Source organism: Anarhichas minor, unplaced genomic scaffold, assembly GCF_050575085.1.
Source record: "Anarhichas minor isolate MPS153535 unplaced genomic scaffold, ASM5057508v1 ptg000004l, whole genome shotgun sequence".
Taxonomy (NCBI): Eukaryota; Metazoa; Chordata; class Actinopteri; order Perciformes; family Anarhichadidae; genus Anarhichas; species Anarhichas minor.
This window is the reverse complement of record NW_027466450.1, coordinates 6217854-6238550: the sequence shown is the minus strand read 5'-3', so window position 1 is coordinate 6238550 and position 20697 is coordinate 6217854. Positions and strand designations below refer to the sequence as shown.

The 20697-nt window shown below is 41.4% G+C and overlaps 1 protein-coding gene across 1 annotated transcript in view; it reads right to left on the bottom strand.

Annotated features, from left to right (window-relative positions):
* LOC142967706 (dedicator of cytokinesis protein 9) overlaps positions 1 to 20697 on the bottom strand; it is a 71531-nt gene that overhangs the window by 38579 nt on the left and 12255 nt on the right. Inside the window, exon 2 of the mRNA XM_076107202.1 lies at positions 1423 to 1539. Coding sequence (XP_075963317.1) covers positions 1423 to 1539 — 117 coding nt within the window. The remainder of the gene's footprint in view (positions 1 to 1422; positions 1540 to 20697) is intronic.

The following is a 20697-nucleotide window of genomic DNA, read 5'->3' as shown; positions in this document are numbered from 1 at the left end:
TATAATAGTAATATAATAACAGTAGAATATCAAATGTAAAATTGTATGGCATAGTATAGTATAGTATAATAATATAGTAATTGTTTAGACTTCTACAAGCATCACTTTTAAAGTAAAAATCTGTTCTCACATAAGACCGTCCCATATAATGTAGATCACAAAATCGTTTTATTATTGTAAAAAATGTATTTTAGTTGCATGGTAATGAATTTAAAAGGACAGATTGATTTGAAAAGTCTGGTGCATTCAAGTGCTCTCATATAAACAAAGCTTCTTTTTTTTTTTTTAAATCTAGCAACTAAGAAAATAATACAATTTGTTGCTGTTTGCTGTCTGACTCATATCATACTAAAGTATGCAAGTATTGCAACATTTTTTTGTACAATATTTGGGGATTTTACTGGAGTGAAAGGAAGATTTTTGGAAATCGCTGACTGTCCTTAGTGTCTTACAGTGAAAATCAATATATAGCTCCTCCATCTATATGAGAATGACATGCAGAATTGCCTCAGATTTACAGGTTAAGCAGCAGGTGAAAGGAACTTCAAAAGGATGCAATTTAATGTGCATCAATTAGAATACGTTTTTAAATTCACATGATGGAATATAGCTTTTATAAAACATCTGTATCCCTCTTAAATTACTGTAATGTAATGTAATGTACTGTCTTTAGTGGGCATTCAGCTCCAACAATAAAATACTATGAAATTTCCACTGGACCGTGAGACAGAGCGTCAGGGTCAGATTTGAGGATATGCTGCACATCTCATTGCTGCTGTTGGTAAGAACATCTTTCAATCAGGTCTCATTTCCTGAAGTACCAGCACTGGGCCAAATTTCCATTTTAGATTTTCCATCCTCACCGTGGAAAGTGTGGGAGAGCGTACGTCCTGTACAATGTGGCTAGAGATAACACTTGCTCTGTCACAACATTAGAGACAGAACGAGCCAATTAAACAGAGGGCCCCTGACTCCTCTCTCTCTCCCTACAGCATGGAAGGACATAAACAAAAACAAAACCCCTGTGAATGACCCCACCCTGTACTCACAGCACTGGACACGCCTGGGTCAAAGGAAAAGACAAATACAACAAAGAAAACACACGAGTGGGCGGGTAAATAAGGAATTTTGGACAGCTATTAATTATTATGTAGTGGATTTCTTTTCACCCAAAGTGAAAACCACAGTGGTAGTAACATGAGCAGCCGCACTGGAAGTCAAAGCTCTGACTATGACAGTGTTATTACCACTCCTTAAGCTCCACACCACCACTAACTTTACATCGCTTCCCTAAAATCTTTCTCCAAACCAAAACAATCCCAGCTACAATAACCAAGGCGTTTACTACAGTGAGCCTTTTGCAGCAGTTTTTTTTTCGGGTGTGGATGTGACCTGCATGCATGAAAGGGATGTGAAACTCACCTCAAAGTCCTCCAGGGGGAACTGCAGCATGTCTCTGAGGACATCACTGAGGATTTGCGTCTTCTTCTGCACCAGCACATTTTCATAGTCCAGCGGCTCAATCACCTTCGGCTTAACCTGGAAAACACAGACGGAGCTCTCTATGACTGGGACATTTGATGTAAGTTCACAAGTACTGGTAGCTCTAACACTAAGGTTAAGATGCACACAAAGAGACGGGACGGAATATACTTGGCACATGTATTTATTGATTGTGCATTTCACACCTTTATTAATTAGATCCAGGGACAAGGGGGAATGATTTGACATAATTTTGCCATTCAAGATTACAAATTCTACTAGAGTAAAAGAGACTAGTATGTTCGTGGAAAATTAAAACTACATTCAATGAGAGCAAAGAAGAAGATTTGAATTCAAGCATTGGCAGTACAAGTGATGTCTTCGGTCAACATCTTCTGAATCTGACCGCAGCATCTAATACTCTACATGTGTAATAACAGTGCACACTAAGAAATTATTTTATCTTTGTACATCTTAAATATTGTATATTATATTCAGATGATCTGGCAGACTAAGGAGCAAAAAAAAAACAGAAAAGTTGATAGATATTCTTAGTTTGAGCCAAGGCAAATCCAACAATTGAGGCATATAGCTGTGCGCAGGAACAGCGATGGTGTAGTGCAGAGACAGGCGCTGTCACATTGGGTTTCACCAACACGTGCTATCTGTTGAATAAGTCAATCAGAGCTCCATCTGCCCAGAGGCAAATGCATCCGCCTCAGCAGTAAGAAGGTCTTGATGAGCTTATCCCTCCGTGACAGCAGACATGCATGACATTTATGTCAAGGAAACAATTACACTCCACTTCAATTACAGGCACTTCATGCAACACAACTTAGTCCACATCGTAAAACAAACAAACCTGCACCATGCGCTTTTTTTATTTCATTGTACTTGACGAGAATCCCTAATCAGAAATCGGTTTGCAAATGATATGTTGTTTTGTAGCTCAAGAGAGCAGACGTTGCTGTTATCAAGAGGTGATTATGGATGTATGGTGCATCATGTCATAGTGTCTGCATAACGTTAAAGCACTGACCCTACGCTCAAGTGGCAGAGGCCGGAGAGGACTTGTGCACTGCAAGGATACAGTAGCCATGAGATGGAAAGTCAGCTGTCAACACTTCTGGCTGATGGAACGAGAGGATACATCTTACAGCCAGGAGAACAGCAGAGTGCAAAGTGAACAGTGACACATCTCCAGATCTCTGTGCTGAGTGACAGCACAGCCCACATGTTGCCTCCACATCTGGGACTGATAATACTGGTATGATCTCAGAGGGAGAGTCGTGGATATTAACCTGCTTAAATACATGTTGCTAGCAACCTTGTTAATAACAAAGCACAGCTCCCACTGAGGACAGCGGGGGCAGGACCTTGTCTCAAGGACAAGGAGGGGAGAGCAGACCAGAGATGGTGCCACCATGTCTGCCAGCTAAAGGAGGCTGTGGCATTATCAGTCAACCATTTATTCACAGCTTTATCTGGACTTAACACAAATGTAGTTACAATTAAATACCCAAACATTTCAACAAACTCTAGAAAAAAGAAAAAGTAGAGTCTGATGCTAACTAGCAGGCAGGACAGGTAAGTCAGGAAGGAATTAATGATGTCGCTGTGTGTGTGTGGGTGTGTATCTCGCTTGTACTGACTTAAAATCTCTATGCACAGACCAGGCAGCCTGCACCAGACAGTGAAACGTTAAGAACAACAGGTACACACAGATGCACACTAACAGTAACACGCAAATAGACAAACCAGATTGATTTTCACAAACACCTTCTGCAAGTGAGAGGCAGTCTATCACTTTGTTACTTCACCAGAAAACCCTTTATTGTCCAAATACCTGCTGAAGCTGAAAACTCCTGCAATTAAAAATGGATTCTGATATTTAAAGTCGCTGCTAAACGATTTGACCCTCTTCTCACCAGTGATGGGTTCCTGACCCCACTCTGTTGTTGCCGACTGCACTCCAAACCACTCTGGGCCGCTTCCACATTGCTTTGTCAGTGGCCAGTGTAGGTAAACCACAAAGTACACTCAGCACTGAGTAAGAAAAGGAACATAAATAAGCAGGAGCTCTGTCATTCCCTCAACCCACAGTGCTGACCATATCCAATGGATGAAGTCCAAACTTTTATTGTATTATTGTCGTGTCAGTCCTTGGAAACAGCTTTTTAAAAACACTTGTTGTGTTTATGTCTTGGTCTATGTCTATATCTTATATTTCTAGTGTTTCTAAAATACACCATAAACTATTTTAAATACATAAAAAAATAAAATCAGACCAGAACAATGCATGCAAGTTTGTGTAATTAAGTCACCAAATAGTCAGACGTTCATCCCTGGAAAGCCCATAAAACAGAGAGTTATGAAGCCATCTCTTCCACTCCCTCTCTACAGTGATCTAGCAGCTGTTTAGCTGCAGCACCCACTCCTCCCATCACTGCACCCTCTCACAGCAATGAACAATGGTGCTGTGTAGTGCCTCTCTACTAACCGATACATTATTTTATTGTCTTCTTCACACGTCTCTGTACAGATCCAACCACTGGGACACCTTCATCGCAGGGCAGGACATTATCACTGTTGTCAGGGTTGACTTTTGAGCCAAATAAAAGTTTTTACAAGCCACGGTCATCTTTAAGTTAAGAGTCAAGGAAACCGTGCGCCGCTTCACTCCAGGTGGTTAAAGTTCACCAGTTTGCTATGCCGGTGCTGACGTTGCACATTTTCGAAGTGAGTTGGCAACATTGAAAGTGTACAATGAAAGATGACTAAAGTAAAGCAGAGCAGATGCTCGCATGACACCTCTTCGGGACTTCATGACTGTGGTTAACCTTAGTAGCACTGCACACTGTAAAACATGTTATTATAGATCAGAACAGCCATTTAACACACACCAAAAAGTCTCATATGTCTTTACATAAAAGTCCTTGAATGACTTACCACCACCTGTGGCACCGTGTCTACCTCAGCCTCAGCTGCAGCCAAGCTCTTGTACTGCTGCGGACTTTCAATGACCAACTCCTTCTTCGGAGATTTACTAACCCTTCCTTGCATTGTCAACAGCCAGATATCTCCGAGCTAGATCCCAAAGAGCGGCGGACAGCCAGCATATCAGACGGAGAACAATCCTAGTGCCGGAAAAAAAGTTTGTGAAGTTTGTATTTCTCCTCACAGACTCGTGCTCTCACCCTCCCTTCTCAGACTGCTCTGTCAGTCTGAAAGCAGTGTACCCACACCCAGGCGGAAGACATGGCCCCTCCTACACTCAGCTGTGCTGCCTGGGGGAGTTAAACAACCTCACACACACACAATAAAGCTATATGACCCCACACTATCCACCTGCACTGTGACACAGAGTTGACAAAGGCAAACAAAAGAGACACATTCCTCAAGTATTACAGTCCGGTCAGGGACTGTCCGCGCCTTGTGTGGGACAGCTGAAATAAGAGCTGGCTCAAGTTTCATCCAGAGGAACAAGCTAAGAGAGAATGGGACAACAATGGGGCATTGCTTGTCGCAGGATTCAAAGAAACCACTCAAGCATCTGCAGAGTACATACAGTATGAGGGCACCAACTAAGGAATCGGCTGCAACGATTTAGAAGTGATTTTCCGCGTAAACATCACAGATAAGCTGTCAGACTGAGCTCATCAGATTGTAGCAGGACATGGGCAAATCTTGACCCACATTAACTATGACAGACTGAAGAGCAGATCGCTGAACTCTTTCTGAATCAACAGTGCAGTATATCAAGTTAGTCACCGTCACAAACTTTGACAGTCAAACATTAGTCACTGAAGTTTTTTTATTGCTGGCTCTGGTTCAACCGCATGACTGCAAGCTGAGATAGTAACTGTTAGTAATCACAGAGTTTGAGATTAGGCCCGGCTTCTGTCTCGACGCTTGTTGATGCAACTGCTTGAGGGGCATTCCAACGCGATGTAGCCACAGTCAACCAACCGAGGAGTAGGCCCGACCTACAGATTCCTCAGTGGGCCACAGCAGGGGAGGATGTTATCTTTTCACGCCTGCATCTCTAAGCTCAAGGCGAGGGGAGGCAGGGCCAGGTCAGCTGCTCCCCCTCCCACAGTCACATGCTCATATATGGGCCCCACACACGGATCGGTATTATGGTCTAAATCATGATAACAAGAACATTTGTATCGCAATAAAGGAAATTAATAGAGAATTACATATGGGACTAAAAAGGTGCATTTATTTGAGTGCAGATATCTACCAGGTGTTTCTGCAATGACTACTGCTGAATGAATACAACGCATAATTGGCTAACCCTCCGTCTAGACACCAATGGGCTGTAAGGGGTTCGTAAAAACACACTTCATACAATCTTACAAATGGCAGTGTAAAACAAGTCAGTGGACCTTGAGCATGCAGCCATAACTGGCCACCCAAAATGCTATGCAGTCTGCTGCAGCAGAATGGGAGATGAGCTGTGGACAGACACAGAGGTGCACACGTACTCATGGACTCACACACAAGCGACTAATTGCATGATCCTCCTGGCAGAGAACAGCAGATAACAGTAGAATTTGGCAAAATGGTATCACTGCATGATGACGATACGGATCCCACGAAAGTCAGTAAACCATAATACTGAATTACTGAAATGGCTATTTGAAAAATCGTAACAATCGTTATTGGTGAAAAACACCAACTATTGTCGGGTTTCAGGTTTTCAAATGCAAAGATTTGCTGTTTGTCTTTGATATATGTAATTGTAAACTGTATATTTTTGTTTTGGATTGTATTCCACTGTTTGACATTTCATACAGAGAACAAAACTTAACTCAAAAAATGTAATATTTAAATCCTTAGCTTTTGATTTTAGCCTGACACTACACTACAAACCTGGCCAGCATGCATAGCTCAGCAGTTAAGGGTTCATCTTTTTGTGTCCTCTAACTCCGTCTCTCTCAGTTATTTTCTATATCAATACAGCAGATCAAGTGATGCAAGTGTAGATGACTTGTTAATATTTGACAAAACTTCACAGTATGAAATAAAAGTCATGTCAGCAACCCCATTCTACAATGTCAGATGGCTACGATTCAGAGGGTTGATTAAAGACAGGTGTGCCCCTCTGTGGTCTACTTCTGCCACATGAAGCAAACACTCTTATCTGTTTCTCTGTGTGCTGGTAGTATATGTAGGGCTGTCCTTCACCAAAGAAATTCTTAGACTAACATGATTTTGTGGATTATGCGATAAATTGATTTAATTGATAAATCTGTTAATCTCAGTTTCTCCACAAATAACCACCTCTCAAAATGGTGTGTTTGCCAGAGATGTGTCAGTATGTTTCTTGGAAATAAGTCATTCAGCATGAAAAGAAGGCATTAAAAAAACAGACTAATCGAGAAATTATAGTCGACTTGGACTGAAACTAAGAGGGGGCAGCATGGTATGCATGTCAAATTTAAGTGAATATCCGAATAATGAAATTAAGGGCACTCATTCCGTTTCTCTGTGTGCAGATGAGGATCTGCTCCAGGTTTGCCTTAAGGCAGAGTTGGGCTTCCTGAGGGTTGAAGTGTGTTGCTAGCATAGCATATCGTGGTGGCGTTGAGAGCACTGCCATCGGCTGACGTGTTGTCAACTGCCAGAGCCCTCGGCTTGTTTTCCCCTCTCTCCATATAGTACTGACATCTTTTAAATAGTTTGAGTTATTAAGAGTATCGCTAGGACTGAACGCAGCTCCACAGTACACAGTATACTTTAGCACAAGATCCTGTCTGGCGCATCTAAATGTGTATGTGAAAGGGATACAAGCTGAAATGCTTCAGTTTATCCTGTCAATAACAAGCTGGTGCTTTCCAGAAAACTTCAAATTTGGCAAGATAATGAAACGTGCATCAAGATTACAGTTGTTTTCTATATTTCATTGGATGTTTGTAATAACCATGATTCCACTTCGGATGCTCACCGCAGAGAGTGCAGCGTACTCCTCCCCCTCTTCTTACAACATCCTCGCTCCAATTATATCAGACATCTTTGTAAGACACAAGCTTGTTTACTGCATCACTCTCTCTGGTTTTTGCAATGGCTAAACATTGTTTCACTGACACAAAATTTAACCCATGAAGTCATTTTGCATTTAGAACAACCAAACTGCAAAACAACAGAAGCCACTTTATCGTTGGACATTTCCTTTAACCTCCTTGAGAATAATGCTACATACATCTCATATCTGCAGCAGTAAAAGAGACTTCCTTTCTGCACTGCAGCACTGGTACATGATTCCCAACTGACTGACAACTACGCGCTGATGTGGCTTAAATTAAATTCAGAACTTGCAATCTTATGCAGATTTATCCATGGAAACCAATACAAATGTATTTCTTTGAGACAAGTTGGCACTTGGGTCCGAGCAGGAAGGCCCACTGAGCCCTTTCAGTGGCAGAACAAACACTTGTGTTGAAAAAGTGTTCCCAGAAGCAGATCGACTGAATGTTTTGGGAAAAGTATTCTGCTGAAATGCAGTTGAATATGCCCTGCGCTCAGTGTAAATGTAGTTGTACATACACAGGAATGAAAACCAACCTGGACATTATATTTGGCTATCATTCATCAAAAGGTTCTGGTTATGTCCTCTAAAGCCAGTTGAGACTTCTGCTGGTTTTAATTATCTGTTAACACCAAGTCATTCAATGACAAAACTGGAAAGGAATTCATTTGAAATCGACTATACCACATCATCCTGCACAATAATCAAATTATGTAATTATACTTTTAATAATTACACATTTAGTTAATTATTATTAATTACAATGTAGTTAGCACAACATACGTCAGAGAGTAATATAGCTCCTTTAACATCTCTATCCCTTATGCAATGCTGACCAGACTCACTATAGGAAAGCATTTGCTGTAACTTCTTAAGCATACTGTTGTATAAAGCACGTTACAGTACCGAAGTGTCAATAGTTGTCCAGAGTTGGGCAGTTGTTAGATCTCTTGATCTCTTGTTTTTTTATTGTTGTGTAACTTCTACACATTTTATTTTTTCACATCCATCAAGTTGCAATTCTCAGTCTGGACATGACTACAACTGGGCTTGCTTTTTGATTACTTAACATAGGCTTGATGCAATCTCCAGGCCTTCCCAGCATGAGTCAAAAGCAAAACAGGGTGTAACCTGGAATGCAACAAAAACATGGCCCACCCCTCGCCGCCCCGCTACAGCAGCAGCACCAGGACCCACCATCATGCAGCCATCCCCCAGAGAGTACTGAGCTGTGAGCTGAGAATGAGATTTTAACATGGAGGTAATCATGACACCGTACCGTGTCTCTTCTAATAGCGTTACTGTAGTCGGACGTGGGATACAATGGCAAAAAATAACAGGATGTAATCATGAGAAAAAGTCTTGAGTCTTGAGTAACTGAACAGCAGTACACACAGTAATACAATCTATATGTATCTTTGTTACAATACTTAAAAGATGAGACAGGCCGACAGACGATAATTTAGGACAGCTATATTGATCCGTGCAGGCCTTAAATGTAACTAACAGTATTGAATATGAATAATGCTGGCGTTGAATCTGTGGGAAAATCAAACTACTGTTGCCAGAAAGTCTTTCAAGTATGTGAGTGCTGGAGATAATGGTCCCGTATATCAGTCAGCATCACAGCAACACACGCAAACACAAACACATCAACGGTGTGACGTCAGAAGCCTTCCTCAGAGCAACGCCAGGGTGGCTGAAACGTCTCAAAAGTAGGAAGCAATCACCAAGAAAAACAACCCCGTCAGTGTGCTATTGTTTTACTGTAAATCCATTAAGCTGAGAAATGAAAGCTGTAGGGAGGGGGATCTTATTGATTGTCAGTGTCCTCAGGGGTGTGATCACAGTGTGCATGTAATGCTGGTTATCCGTCAAATGTTACATCTTCAGAGTGATATCAAAGAGAAAACATCAGCGGAGCAGAGTAAATGTTTATGTATTGATACTGACTGTTCTGTATTGTATACAGGAAATGATTATTTCGAGGACTACAAGTGACTTAAGGAGTGTGTCCATATAGTGTTTTGCTACGGCAGAAAAGCACTCGGAGCTGCTGCACGAAAGAGTTGGAACGCTCTCAAAAAAAAGACGCCCAGTGCAGCGTTTCTTCTAGGCTGCATGCGGCCACATACACTCTCTCCGCATTGTGCCAACTGAAGATGATTTACATTGACAAATATGTACAATTTAATCAGTAAATTCTTACATAATTAATAATAAATTCATTAGTAATTAATTGGGACCAGTCTTGCTTTATAGTGAGTTTAGGACCACCTACCTCATTAGCATACAGACACAGAAATATAAAAATTAAGAAATGTAAAAAATATAAAGTAAAACATGTAGAAATACAGATGTGTTTCCCTATCGAATGTAGATTTGATCAGTATATCTGTTTGTTAATGAATAAGTACCCTTTTTATCCTCCATATTGTGGGAACAGGCTGGGAATTACAAAGATTTCACAATGTCATATTAAACACACATGCTCAAACCGAGAGTATGACGCATCTTCGCCAAAGAGGAAAGGGGAGCATTAGTCAAGTAATTCAATCTATAAAATGGCTTTAATCTGTAAAAAGTTTGTGGCTGATGACATGCAGAGCTGGTTAAGTATTTCATCAACTCCCCAAAACAAGGAACTTAGAAATAGCATAATTGACTCATTAGGCAAGGTTCATTGAAAGGAAAACCCATCACAGGTTTGAAGCATTACTCCCAAAACATCATCGGATAATAGGCTCTTTCATCTGTGGACGAGCTGACGTCACCAATTTCTCTTTCTTTCTCTGCAACAACATACCTCTGATGAAACCATCAGACACCTGATCGCTTCTGTTACAGCATTCAAACATTTAATCAAAATAAAGGAAGGAAACTGTACCTTTGTAAAAGCAAAGACTGACCGTACATGAACACTCAAAAGGTGTTCTTGATAGTTTTCTGGAGAACGAGAGAGAAACATGACACTATTGAATTACAATAGCATACACATTGATGCATTATCTCAAATCAGTGACTTTTATTGCTGAAGGCAGGTCACTTTCTGAGGAGACTCATGAGATGAGAGTTTCCATGAGGAAGGAATCAGCAGAGCTGTTGCAATCATCTCGTGAAATAACAGCGCAGTGCAAAAGCTAAAACAGGTTGTTTAATTACTCCACGCCTAGAGAGTACAGATCAGCCTCCCATAGACGGCTTTGTCTGTGTGTGTGTGTGTGTGTGTGTGTGTGTGTGTGTGTGTGTGTGTGTGAGTGTGAGTGTGTGTGTGCCTGGCCTCTAACGCCATCATCTCGGTTTTAAATTCCCAGAAATAATGACCTGCAGCAATCAGAAATAATTAAAAGGGCAAACATAATGATGTATGTCTTTTTATAACCAGGCCTAATGGATTAAAAAAGTGCAAATAGTGAATAGGAACAATGTCCTAACAGAAAGGTCTGCGTGTGCTGCTGCTCAATTTTAGATATTCTTGTAGAAAGTTGAAGTCAGAGTCTACAGGACAAGACGTGGAGCCTTGTATCCTACAGTGGCGCCACGAAACAAACAAACAGTAAAGTATCATGTATTATGTATATTTAAAGAAAGAATGCTAGGATATTTAACGTTAGTCACCCATATTTTCAGTTAAGCTAGCCACACAGTCCTCTTCGCGCCACTGATGTTAGGCACACACACACACACACACACACACACACACACACACACACACACACACACACACACCTGTTATAGGTGAAGCATTTTACCCAGTAGCTAATGCTAACAAAGTTAGCTTGCTAAATTAAAAGGTTTACAGATTGACTTTAAGTCTAATGGTAAAAAATGCCAAGGAGCTGAAAAATAAAAGCAGCAGGTGAAAAATAACTACAAGCAGAAGTATTAAGTATCATTCATTGATTACAATGACAAAAATGTGTCAGGCAAGCCACATGCTCTGCACACATTTAACTATTGATTTGTAAGACTGCTAAATGCTGACAGAGGATTAATTGACCCCGTCTGGATGATAAGACCATCCCTGAGCCAAGAGAAGCAACCATGCCCTTGACCTAATTCCCTGCTTTCAGCCAGGGCCACTGTCCCTCTGCTCTGATGAACCAGCGACGGAAAGGAGACCACACACACACACACACACACACACACACACACACACACAAAGGGCAAGACAAGCTGGTACGGAGCAGCAGAAGTCGTGCCAAGAAGACCCCCGGTTCACAGATGAAAAGCGGTGATTGATTTCCAGCAGACACAGAGCTCACTGTCCCCCCTCACCCACATCCCGGCCCACAGAGGCTTTAACCCATGCAGCAGCGCTTAGTGAGAGGCAAGATCCAGCCCTCCCACTGCCCTACATTTTATAGTTAACACTCAAATACTACAAATTCATAATGGCAGATATGAGGATGATGATGATTATTATTAGTATATTGCCGTAGCTGCATCTGTCATATATGAAAGGCATTAATGCAGTGCCAGCAACATTTAACACCAGAAAGTGTAGTTCTGTGTCAATATGGGAAAATGGTCGCACTTTTCAAACCTGCCCTGACTGTACATAAACTAATATCATTAATGTCGGAATCATTTATCATATTCATGTAAAGACATGACTTCATACACAGCATGTGGCTGTATATGCTCAGCTGAACAGTATATACTAGTGATGAAACAATGAGTACAAGAGTGCACGAGTCGATTAACAGAAAATGAATCAAGAATTTGGATTTATCAAACAAAAATCCAGCTTCTCATTTCTGATTATTTGCTGCTGTCTCATCACTAGTTGTATGATACAGCAACATTATGAGACAGCTGACTGAGCAGAAAAACTAGTTTGAAAGGAAATGTACAGCAAATTTAGTGGCGGCGGCTGTTGTACAATTTTGATAGTCGATTGTAATCAGTAATTTATCAAAGCAGAGTGCTAAATATTCACTGCTGTCCTGCTTTTCAAAATATGAGTATTTATGCTTTTCTCTGTTTTGTATTAAAGAACACTGAACATGTTCGGTTGTTGGACTGATACCCGGACAAAACAATGATCTTAAAGATGTTAACTCTGGCTCTGGGTACTCGTTATAGGCATTTTCTGGTATTTCATAGACAAAACGATGAAAATTGATAATGAAAATGATGTATAATTTCAGCTCTAATATATAATTTTTGTCCATTTGAATGTAATGAACAGCACAACACTAAACATAATGTGTCTGCACACACACACACACACACACACACACACACACACATACACACACCTTAAGTACTCTTGGTGTTGGCAATGCACGCGACTCTCTCCTGCTCAGTGCTCGCTCAGCCTCAGATGGCCCAATGGGCTCAGCTGCTCCCTTACAGATGTAGCCACTACAGTTCCTCTCTAAGACGGTACGCAGCCCATCAATCACAACCGTGCTGGTGGTGCACCCCATTCCTCCAGGTCCAAACAGGCATCAGTTAGGAGAGTCTGCCAGTGACCCAGTTTCCTTGATTGTCCCTTGCTCCTCCCTGGTCCATGATCTCCAACTCTAACCCGCAAATCCACAGCTCCTGGCCAGAGGAGAGAGCGCTGGTGTCCAGGCGAAAATGATCCAGAGAGGAGAGCCAAATAGGAGGGCTGGAGGAAGAATTTATGCACACACACACACACACACACACACACACACACACAGAGTCTCACTGTAATTCCTAGCTGCCTGCCCCGGTCTGTGCTCGTAGAAATACTTCAGTCAGCAGACGAGATCCAGTGAGTAAGTGAGTGAGGTAGAGCAGAGAGCGAGGGATGGGGGGGTGAAGGATGCTGTGTGAGCTCTGCTGCAGCTTCAACCAATGCTGAGCTTCGGTGCAACGCAAGCTCGCACGTGCATCTGTCTCACTCACCAAGTCACTTGCTCACTCTCCTCTTGAGCCACTATGTGCGTTTGTTAATGCTTTCCTATCTTCATTCTTTTCATTTCCTCATTTGCATAATGTAGATTTTTACTACACATGAAATGAATTAATTCCTTTCATTTTTGTACTCAGCAAAAATGAGACTCCTTTTGGGAGCCGGATGAATAATTGTGGAATAAATGGGTTACAATAAATGCGGTCTTATATCCAGAGGGAGAGTCTGATTCCATGGTCAGGCAAACAGCAATATGGCTGAATGCTTATTTAGTTCAGCTGAGAAACCAGAGCCACTGGCATAAATGGATGAATCACAGGATCACAGTGGAAAGGAGTAGAAAGCAGCATAGGTTACAATAAAAAAAATACTTCATGAAAGCAAAATCTGTTCATTTGTCCATTAAATACTTCATGAAAAAATGTGTTAATAAAAAAGACACATTTACTGCAATAAAATGATATCCGGCGGAAAATCCTGTGACCTGACTCATGTCTCAAAGAAACCTCTGTTTACAAAACATATCGAGGACATGAGAGGATTTAAACCTTTTAGGCCTAGACATCAAATAGGGAGGGATTCTTTTCATAAAAGATTAGCTGCTGCTTGATCACAAGCTGGCCTTTCTGCCAAGTACACGGATATATAGGGAGTGGAACAACAACATTTTTATCATACAGAGGCTTTTTAAATGCCAGGGAATGATTCATCCACTAGTGTGTCTTTTGATTAAAATGTCTCAGGACTTCATTGAGGAAGACAACAGATGGCAAAGCGGGAAATATGTCGTAAAAAGATGCAATGTTGTAAAGCGGCTGTAAAAATCACTTTCCTGTCTCTATCTTTCTGCAGGACACTTTCAGTTTAACATAATCCTTATTATAAAACCCAAAATATAGATCAAGCTGTGTTACAACTGTGTCAAAATACATTTTAAAACCTTTCTACCTGCTGTGGTTGCCCATGGTTCACCCTCAGCTCCTTTAAATCAAGATTGAAGACTTTTCTGTTTGCTGCTGCCTTTAATTGAACCAGATTCAATTAATATACGAATCAATTTCCTGCATTTCTGCATTTTACTACTGTATTTTATTTCTTACACTATTTTTTAATGACTGTTTTTAATGTTTCAATGAATGTTCTTAATTGTTTTTAAATCTCCCTTTCTTTTGCCTTATGTTTTGATGCTTTTAATGGTTTTATGTGAAGCACTTTGAATTACCTTGTTGTTGAAATGTGCTATACAAATAAACTTGCCTTGCCTTGCCTTGCCTCTGATTGTGAGGAAAAGGGGGAGAAGACAAGGAAACAGGGCAGTGTTCATTGTGGTTTATTTATCACTGCCTTTTCCCTTCCTGCAGCTGCAAGTCGCACACTCAAATACCCCTTATGACCTTAATGGGAATTGTCAAAAAGATCTCCTGCTTGTCACAGTGGCGTGCACATGCTGTAGCTACTGGAATACAGTAAGTCCCACCGGCAGCAGCTGTGCTAACCCCCATTACTTAGTAAGCAGTGGTAACATAGTAACAAAAACATCTCTCTGGAACCTTCTTTTTAGGGATCAACCATGAGAGAAACTTTCACCTTTTAATAAGTTACATTAAAGGGGCTGACACAGGCACACCCATATACAAACACATACACACACATGGAGAAAGTGAGGTGATCCCTTACGTCATGATGGTGCACTAAGCAATAAATGCTTGCAGGCATTCCTGCCTGCTGCTCTGTTAATATTTCAGTAGTGCTTGACACACTGAACTACATTTGAGAGTACGGTCATAGGAGCTGGGGAGGAAAGCAGCTGAGTAGATGAGGGGACTCAGTAAGAGAGAGAGAGAGAGAGAGAATGGAAGGGAGATGCTGGGGGAGGGAGGGACAAGACGTTGATTATGCCTTTTGCTCTATTAGGAAATATATCTCCTCTTTGGTTTATCCCTTTTCTCACACCTCGGATCAGGTCTCCATCCCCCTGTCACTGCAAAGAGGGATTTTAGGCTTACTATGTAAAATAACAAGAAGCAATCTGGTGTATACTGGTAAAGCTTCCATAAATCCCCTTTCTGAGGCTGTGCAGGAAAGAAGCAACACAGATTTTCTTTACCTTGAACTCTGCCTTTTATGGACAGAGAGTGCTGATTACACTCACAAAGCTGTGAGCCCAAACGTGGACATTGCACTTAGTTTGCATAATATTGACATAAGTGATGACATAGTAGCAACACTATTCACTATTGATACAACTCTTTTACAAAAAGATAGAAATTAATAAGTCTGCAAAACAAAAATGTATTTGTCCTCTCAAGAATGAATTATTACTTTTGGAGCAACTGGTTTTTAATTATTGCTGCCACTTATTACTAAGAGGGTACCGACTTAAAAAGTGGACATTGATGCACGTCGACTAAAGCAGACATTGTTTGAAGTCTAACAGCTGGTGATCATAAATCGTTTGCCCTCTGGACACAGGTATTTGTTGTCCATGTAAGGACATGTCTGCAACAATGCAAAGAGGCTGAGACAATACTGCTGTAAGGGTGTTGGACCTTAATGGTAATTAAAGTAAAGTTTGCAGCAGTCGTTGCATCATCGTTTTAAGTATTTAGCCCTATTTGATAAAGACAGTAGAGATATAAACACTGGGAGATAGACTGGGAGGCTTTTATATGATATGCACGTAAACACTAAGACACTATGACCTGGAAACATGGATTGCTATATGCATGCATCCTGATTCAAGGGGGGGTAATATTAAGCTATTATTACAGATACAATGTAGGAAAAATAGTCCAGGCCAGAACGGGGGGTCAAGGGGCAATTCTTACAAATATGACGACACTAACATGCTGAGCAAAATGTATCCTAATAGAAATGAAGTCCTCCAACGGAAATTTGTTATTCAAGACTTTGGGCTTTAAATTGACTTGGTAGAAGAATGCCCACGAGGAGCTACAGCTGGTTATTGTCATTGTCAGGAGACCGGTACTGTATCATCTTATCACAAGAGATGAATGGGCATGGGATGGCTGCGACTAAAAAGCAAAAAAATTTCAGTGGCATCGGCAGCGCTCTGCAACACAAGTGTCCTGTTGGATCAGCCAACCATGTAGCCAAGTCCAGGGTTTTAATCCAACCTTGTCACGGTCACTCTCCATGTAGAACTAAAAGGGTGAGATGCCAACAGAAGGGTTTCTTGAGTTTCTGTGCTGTATTCTGAAACAAGCTGACGGTATACTACACTGGTGATGAATTATTAAGGTCAGGTGAGGATTGCTGAGTCATTAGGTGTAGCATTGTTTTTTCTACAGCCCCCTGTCACAAGAAACACTGTCTGCAACAAGCAGAATGCTGCTAGGAAAGTAAAAACATCCTTTACCTTAGACATCTCTCGTTGACTGTAACACACACACTGCCGCGGTATGATCAATATAACATTACTGCCTGACATGGCACACATTCCAGTTTCCTTGCACAGCTTGAGGACATCTACACTGTGCATGTCTGCAGCAGACAAATTAAGTGGTACAGTTGCCTCCAGCAGTACACAGTTGGACTGTCAGCCATACTAAATCTTGAGTTGGAGGTCCAGGCAAGGCCACAGTGAGAATAGTGGGGGGGGGGGGGGGGGGGTTAAAGTGTGCTGTGGCACAGAGTGGGTCTATCTGTGGATGTTCAAGTGTGACCATCCTCTGTGGGGTGTGGAAGCTGCTGCTCAGTGCTGCTCAAATCTGCAGCAGCTGCAGAGGAGATAAGAGCCGGTCTGAAGCTCTGCTGGGTGTGTGGACCTGCATGGATTGCTGCTGCTGTCATTACAGCAAGGCTTCCCTCTCTGCAGTGGGCTACACTTCCCGGCATAGTGTTGAGTATTTTACACTTAACACTTGTCTATTTAACAATTGTGCTGTTGTGTTTACAGCATCAAATTAAAAACACTCACCAGAGTGTGTGTAAAGTTAAAACATCTTCCTCAATGTATGATGCAAGATTGTATTTTAGAGTTTGTTATATATTTAGTTTTTAAACCATTTGAAAAGTGTTCAAAGTCTTTTTTTTGTGAATGTATGAGAATTTAATATTTATATGGATTTATATAACCAAATTATAAATAATCATACATATTTTAACGTTTTTCTGCAAAACACAGCATTATTTTTAATAGAGCTGCGAAAAACAATTATTTTCATAATCAAATAATCTGCAGAGTCAGGTTTTGTATTATCAACTGTCCAAAAACCAAAGCCTCATCATCAAAATAGATGCAGATTCATTTTCTTTCCATCCACTGATTAATTAATACACTTTTTAATAATTGCACCTATAATTTTCACCACATGCCAAAGTGCATTTGCGAACAATAAAGGAAATGTAATCGTACATATAGTATGTTATGTATTTCCAATATTATTTACATTTTCACATAATTGATCACGAAAGAGACATCTGCACACTTAACAGAGCACCTGCCCTGATCAAGATCCTTTAGACCGAAATCTCAAATAAAGTAACCTGTGTGGATATCTCTTATCAGTGTGGACTTTATTGATCGCAGTGCTCAACCTGCATGATCCAAATCATTGGTTATAAAAAAGCTTCTCTTTAACTCAAAAGCTATTTGTGTACACAGTATTGATTCAGGTTCTGCTCTCTATTCCACTAAAATGTCGGTCGTTTTTAAAGTTTTCTGACTGATGTACCGTACGTGTAGAATGGCAGTGATGTTAGATCACATGGTTTGATTTCTCGGTCAATAGAAATCTGACATCCTCAGAAACCTCAACTGTTGCTCTTCTTCTTCACCGAGAGTCACTGGCCACAATCCTCTGCATATGGACCTCATCAGTGGACCACAGTAACCCCCCAATAACACCACTCCTACTAATACAGCAATTTCAAGCTGTTAGCAGCAAGTGGTGGGTGGAGCCAAATTAACAACATCAAAGCTAGCACATGTGGACAGAAAAGGGTCAGCTTGAGTTTCCCCTTTCACACTAAGGAGAGGACGATCCTACACACAACAAAGACAGAAATGTCCCTGCGTGGCTCAGAGGAGAAGAGGGGAGTTTAAGAGGAGAGTTGGCATCTCATCTGAGGAGCCTCTCTAGGAGGAAGGTCAAGTCAGCAGCTGGCCCTGGTTTCCATGCCCAGGGTCTGCTGTGGGGCTCTGCAGGGTGTGTGTGTGTGTGTGTGTGTGTGTGTGTGTGTGTGTGTGTGTGTGTGTGTGTGTGTGTGTTTGTCCAAAGAGAGGCCACAATGTGGTGCACCACAGTGACATCACACACATATCCAGCAATTCAGGGCAGATAAAACAGGCATGGCTCCCAGCTGGAACTCTCCGGGGACTCAAAAAAGGAAGTGGCTGTTTCCTGCTGATGTGTGTGTGCGTGTGCGTGTGCGTGTGTGTGTGTGTGTGTGTGTGTGTGTGTATAAACACTGCCATAACAAAAGCTGCCTCTCTCTCTGCCCACTGTCCTTCAAACCCAATCAAAACTCCTAAACACAGGACATTTTTTGAGGATATTTTGTCAGAGTAATGCTGACCTCCTCCAAAGTTAAACAACACAACATGAAGAAGTAAAAACTACACAAAGCTACGGAGCGCCATTAACCCTCCAGAGGTTTTTGAGAATGTCAAGTCGGCCGCTTAGAATAAAATTTAGAATTGGTTTCTCAAGAGTTTGTTTGAGAGAAAAGTTATGTGGGTACAGTTACAGACGTGGGTGGGCTGAAGATAGGCCTGGGATTTCAATAAGCCAAATGTTTCACATTTTAGTTGCAGAAGTTTACATTACAACCACAAAATACTTCCCACATAACAACGGACAACGCAGTGCACTGAATAGGACTTGTTTCATGCGACGAATGTTGTCCAGGATTAAACTTAAGCCTCTCTTTGACACCAGGTTATCCTGTCCCTCTTAAAATGGTACAAACCAAATACACGAGGGCCACATCCTCTTCCTTTTACTTGGTATTTTGGGATGGTTTATTTATCCCAGGAGAAGAAAATGACCCATTCCCCTGAGGGGTACTGCTTCCTGTTCTTTGTAGCGGGGTCACCAGGCACAGAATAAGTATAGGACACAGGCCATAGTATGAACACAAACACACACACACGCCCTGTACCCTATCTGTGTTCCTAAGTGGAGTGCAGCTCTGTTGGATCTGCAGTGAGGTTGCTGCGGTGGGTTCAGTTTATCATTGATAGATGTTAATAATGAAGCAGTGCCTTTCCACAGCCTCTGCTGCAGCACCAGCAGAGAAGGACTGAAGCAGAGCCAAGCCCTGAGGACCCGCAGTCACCCTCTTACCCCTGCCAACTTTGTTTTGGCTTCACTCTACACAACACAGAGTAATCTCATTAAAAAGTTGCTTATTCATGCTGTCAGTGCATCACTAAACTGAAACAAAATGCAGTCGTTTGGTTTTCTTAGGAAAGCGGACGATAACTTGCTGCACAGCACACAATAAAACAGCCACGGGGGGAGCATTGAAGATAAAAACAATCATTGCAACAATTCAATCGCATTGCAGCTTCATATGCTGTTCATCCACGTGTGTATTCACATAAGACCCACACACACAGAGCATATCGAGAGGCTCGATCTATGCAATAGTACAATGTATGAATGAACAATGTATGAATGCCGTCACTGCCACCTACAGGCACAGGATGATACTACACTGAAAAGCATCTATTACAATATTTATTCTATTATCATCATGAAGAAATATACATCATTAAGTGACAGCAAAAAACAAAACAAACAAGCTTCATGGCTTATTTATGCATCGTCATAAAACCCTGTAGATTGCAGTGATGGTCCGTTATTCAGTGACCACTGTGTGACGAAACAGATGAACACTTCCCCCCCTGCACTCAGATTGTCTATTGGTACAATGCAGCCATTGTTTGTCACATACGTGTCATTTCCAGCAGCTCAGTGTGAAAACAATCATTCCCCACACTCAACAAGCTATACAGGAAGCAGAAAGAGACGGTAATATAGACTGGACTCAACGGGGAAGAGAGAGTTACAAGCAGCCGGCTAACAGTATTTTCACAGCCCTAAAAACTCATTCAAATCATAAACAGAGGTTGAACTGCTTCCTCCTAAGGCTTACATGGGCTTAGTGATAACACTGACACACAGAGTGATGACTGAACTTCTAACTAGCTTCTGTTGATGCCTATTCAGAAGAAGGCAGGAAACCAAAACATCCAGGTTTTGCACCGAGTAAAAGCATGTTACCTCGATGTCAAGCTGTCATCACTTATAGCGGTGTGTGA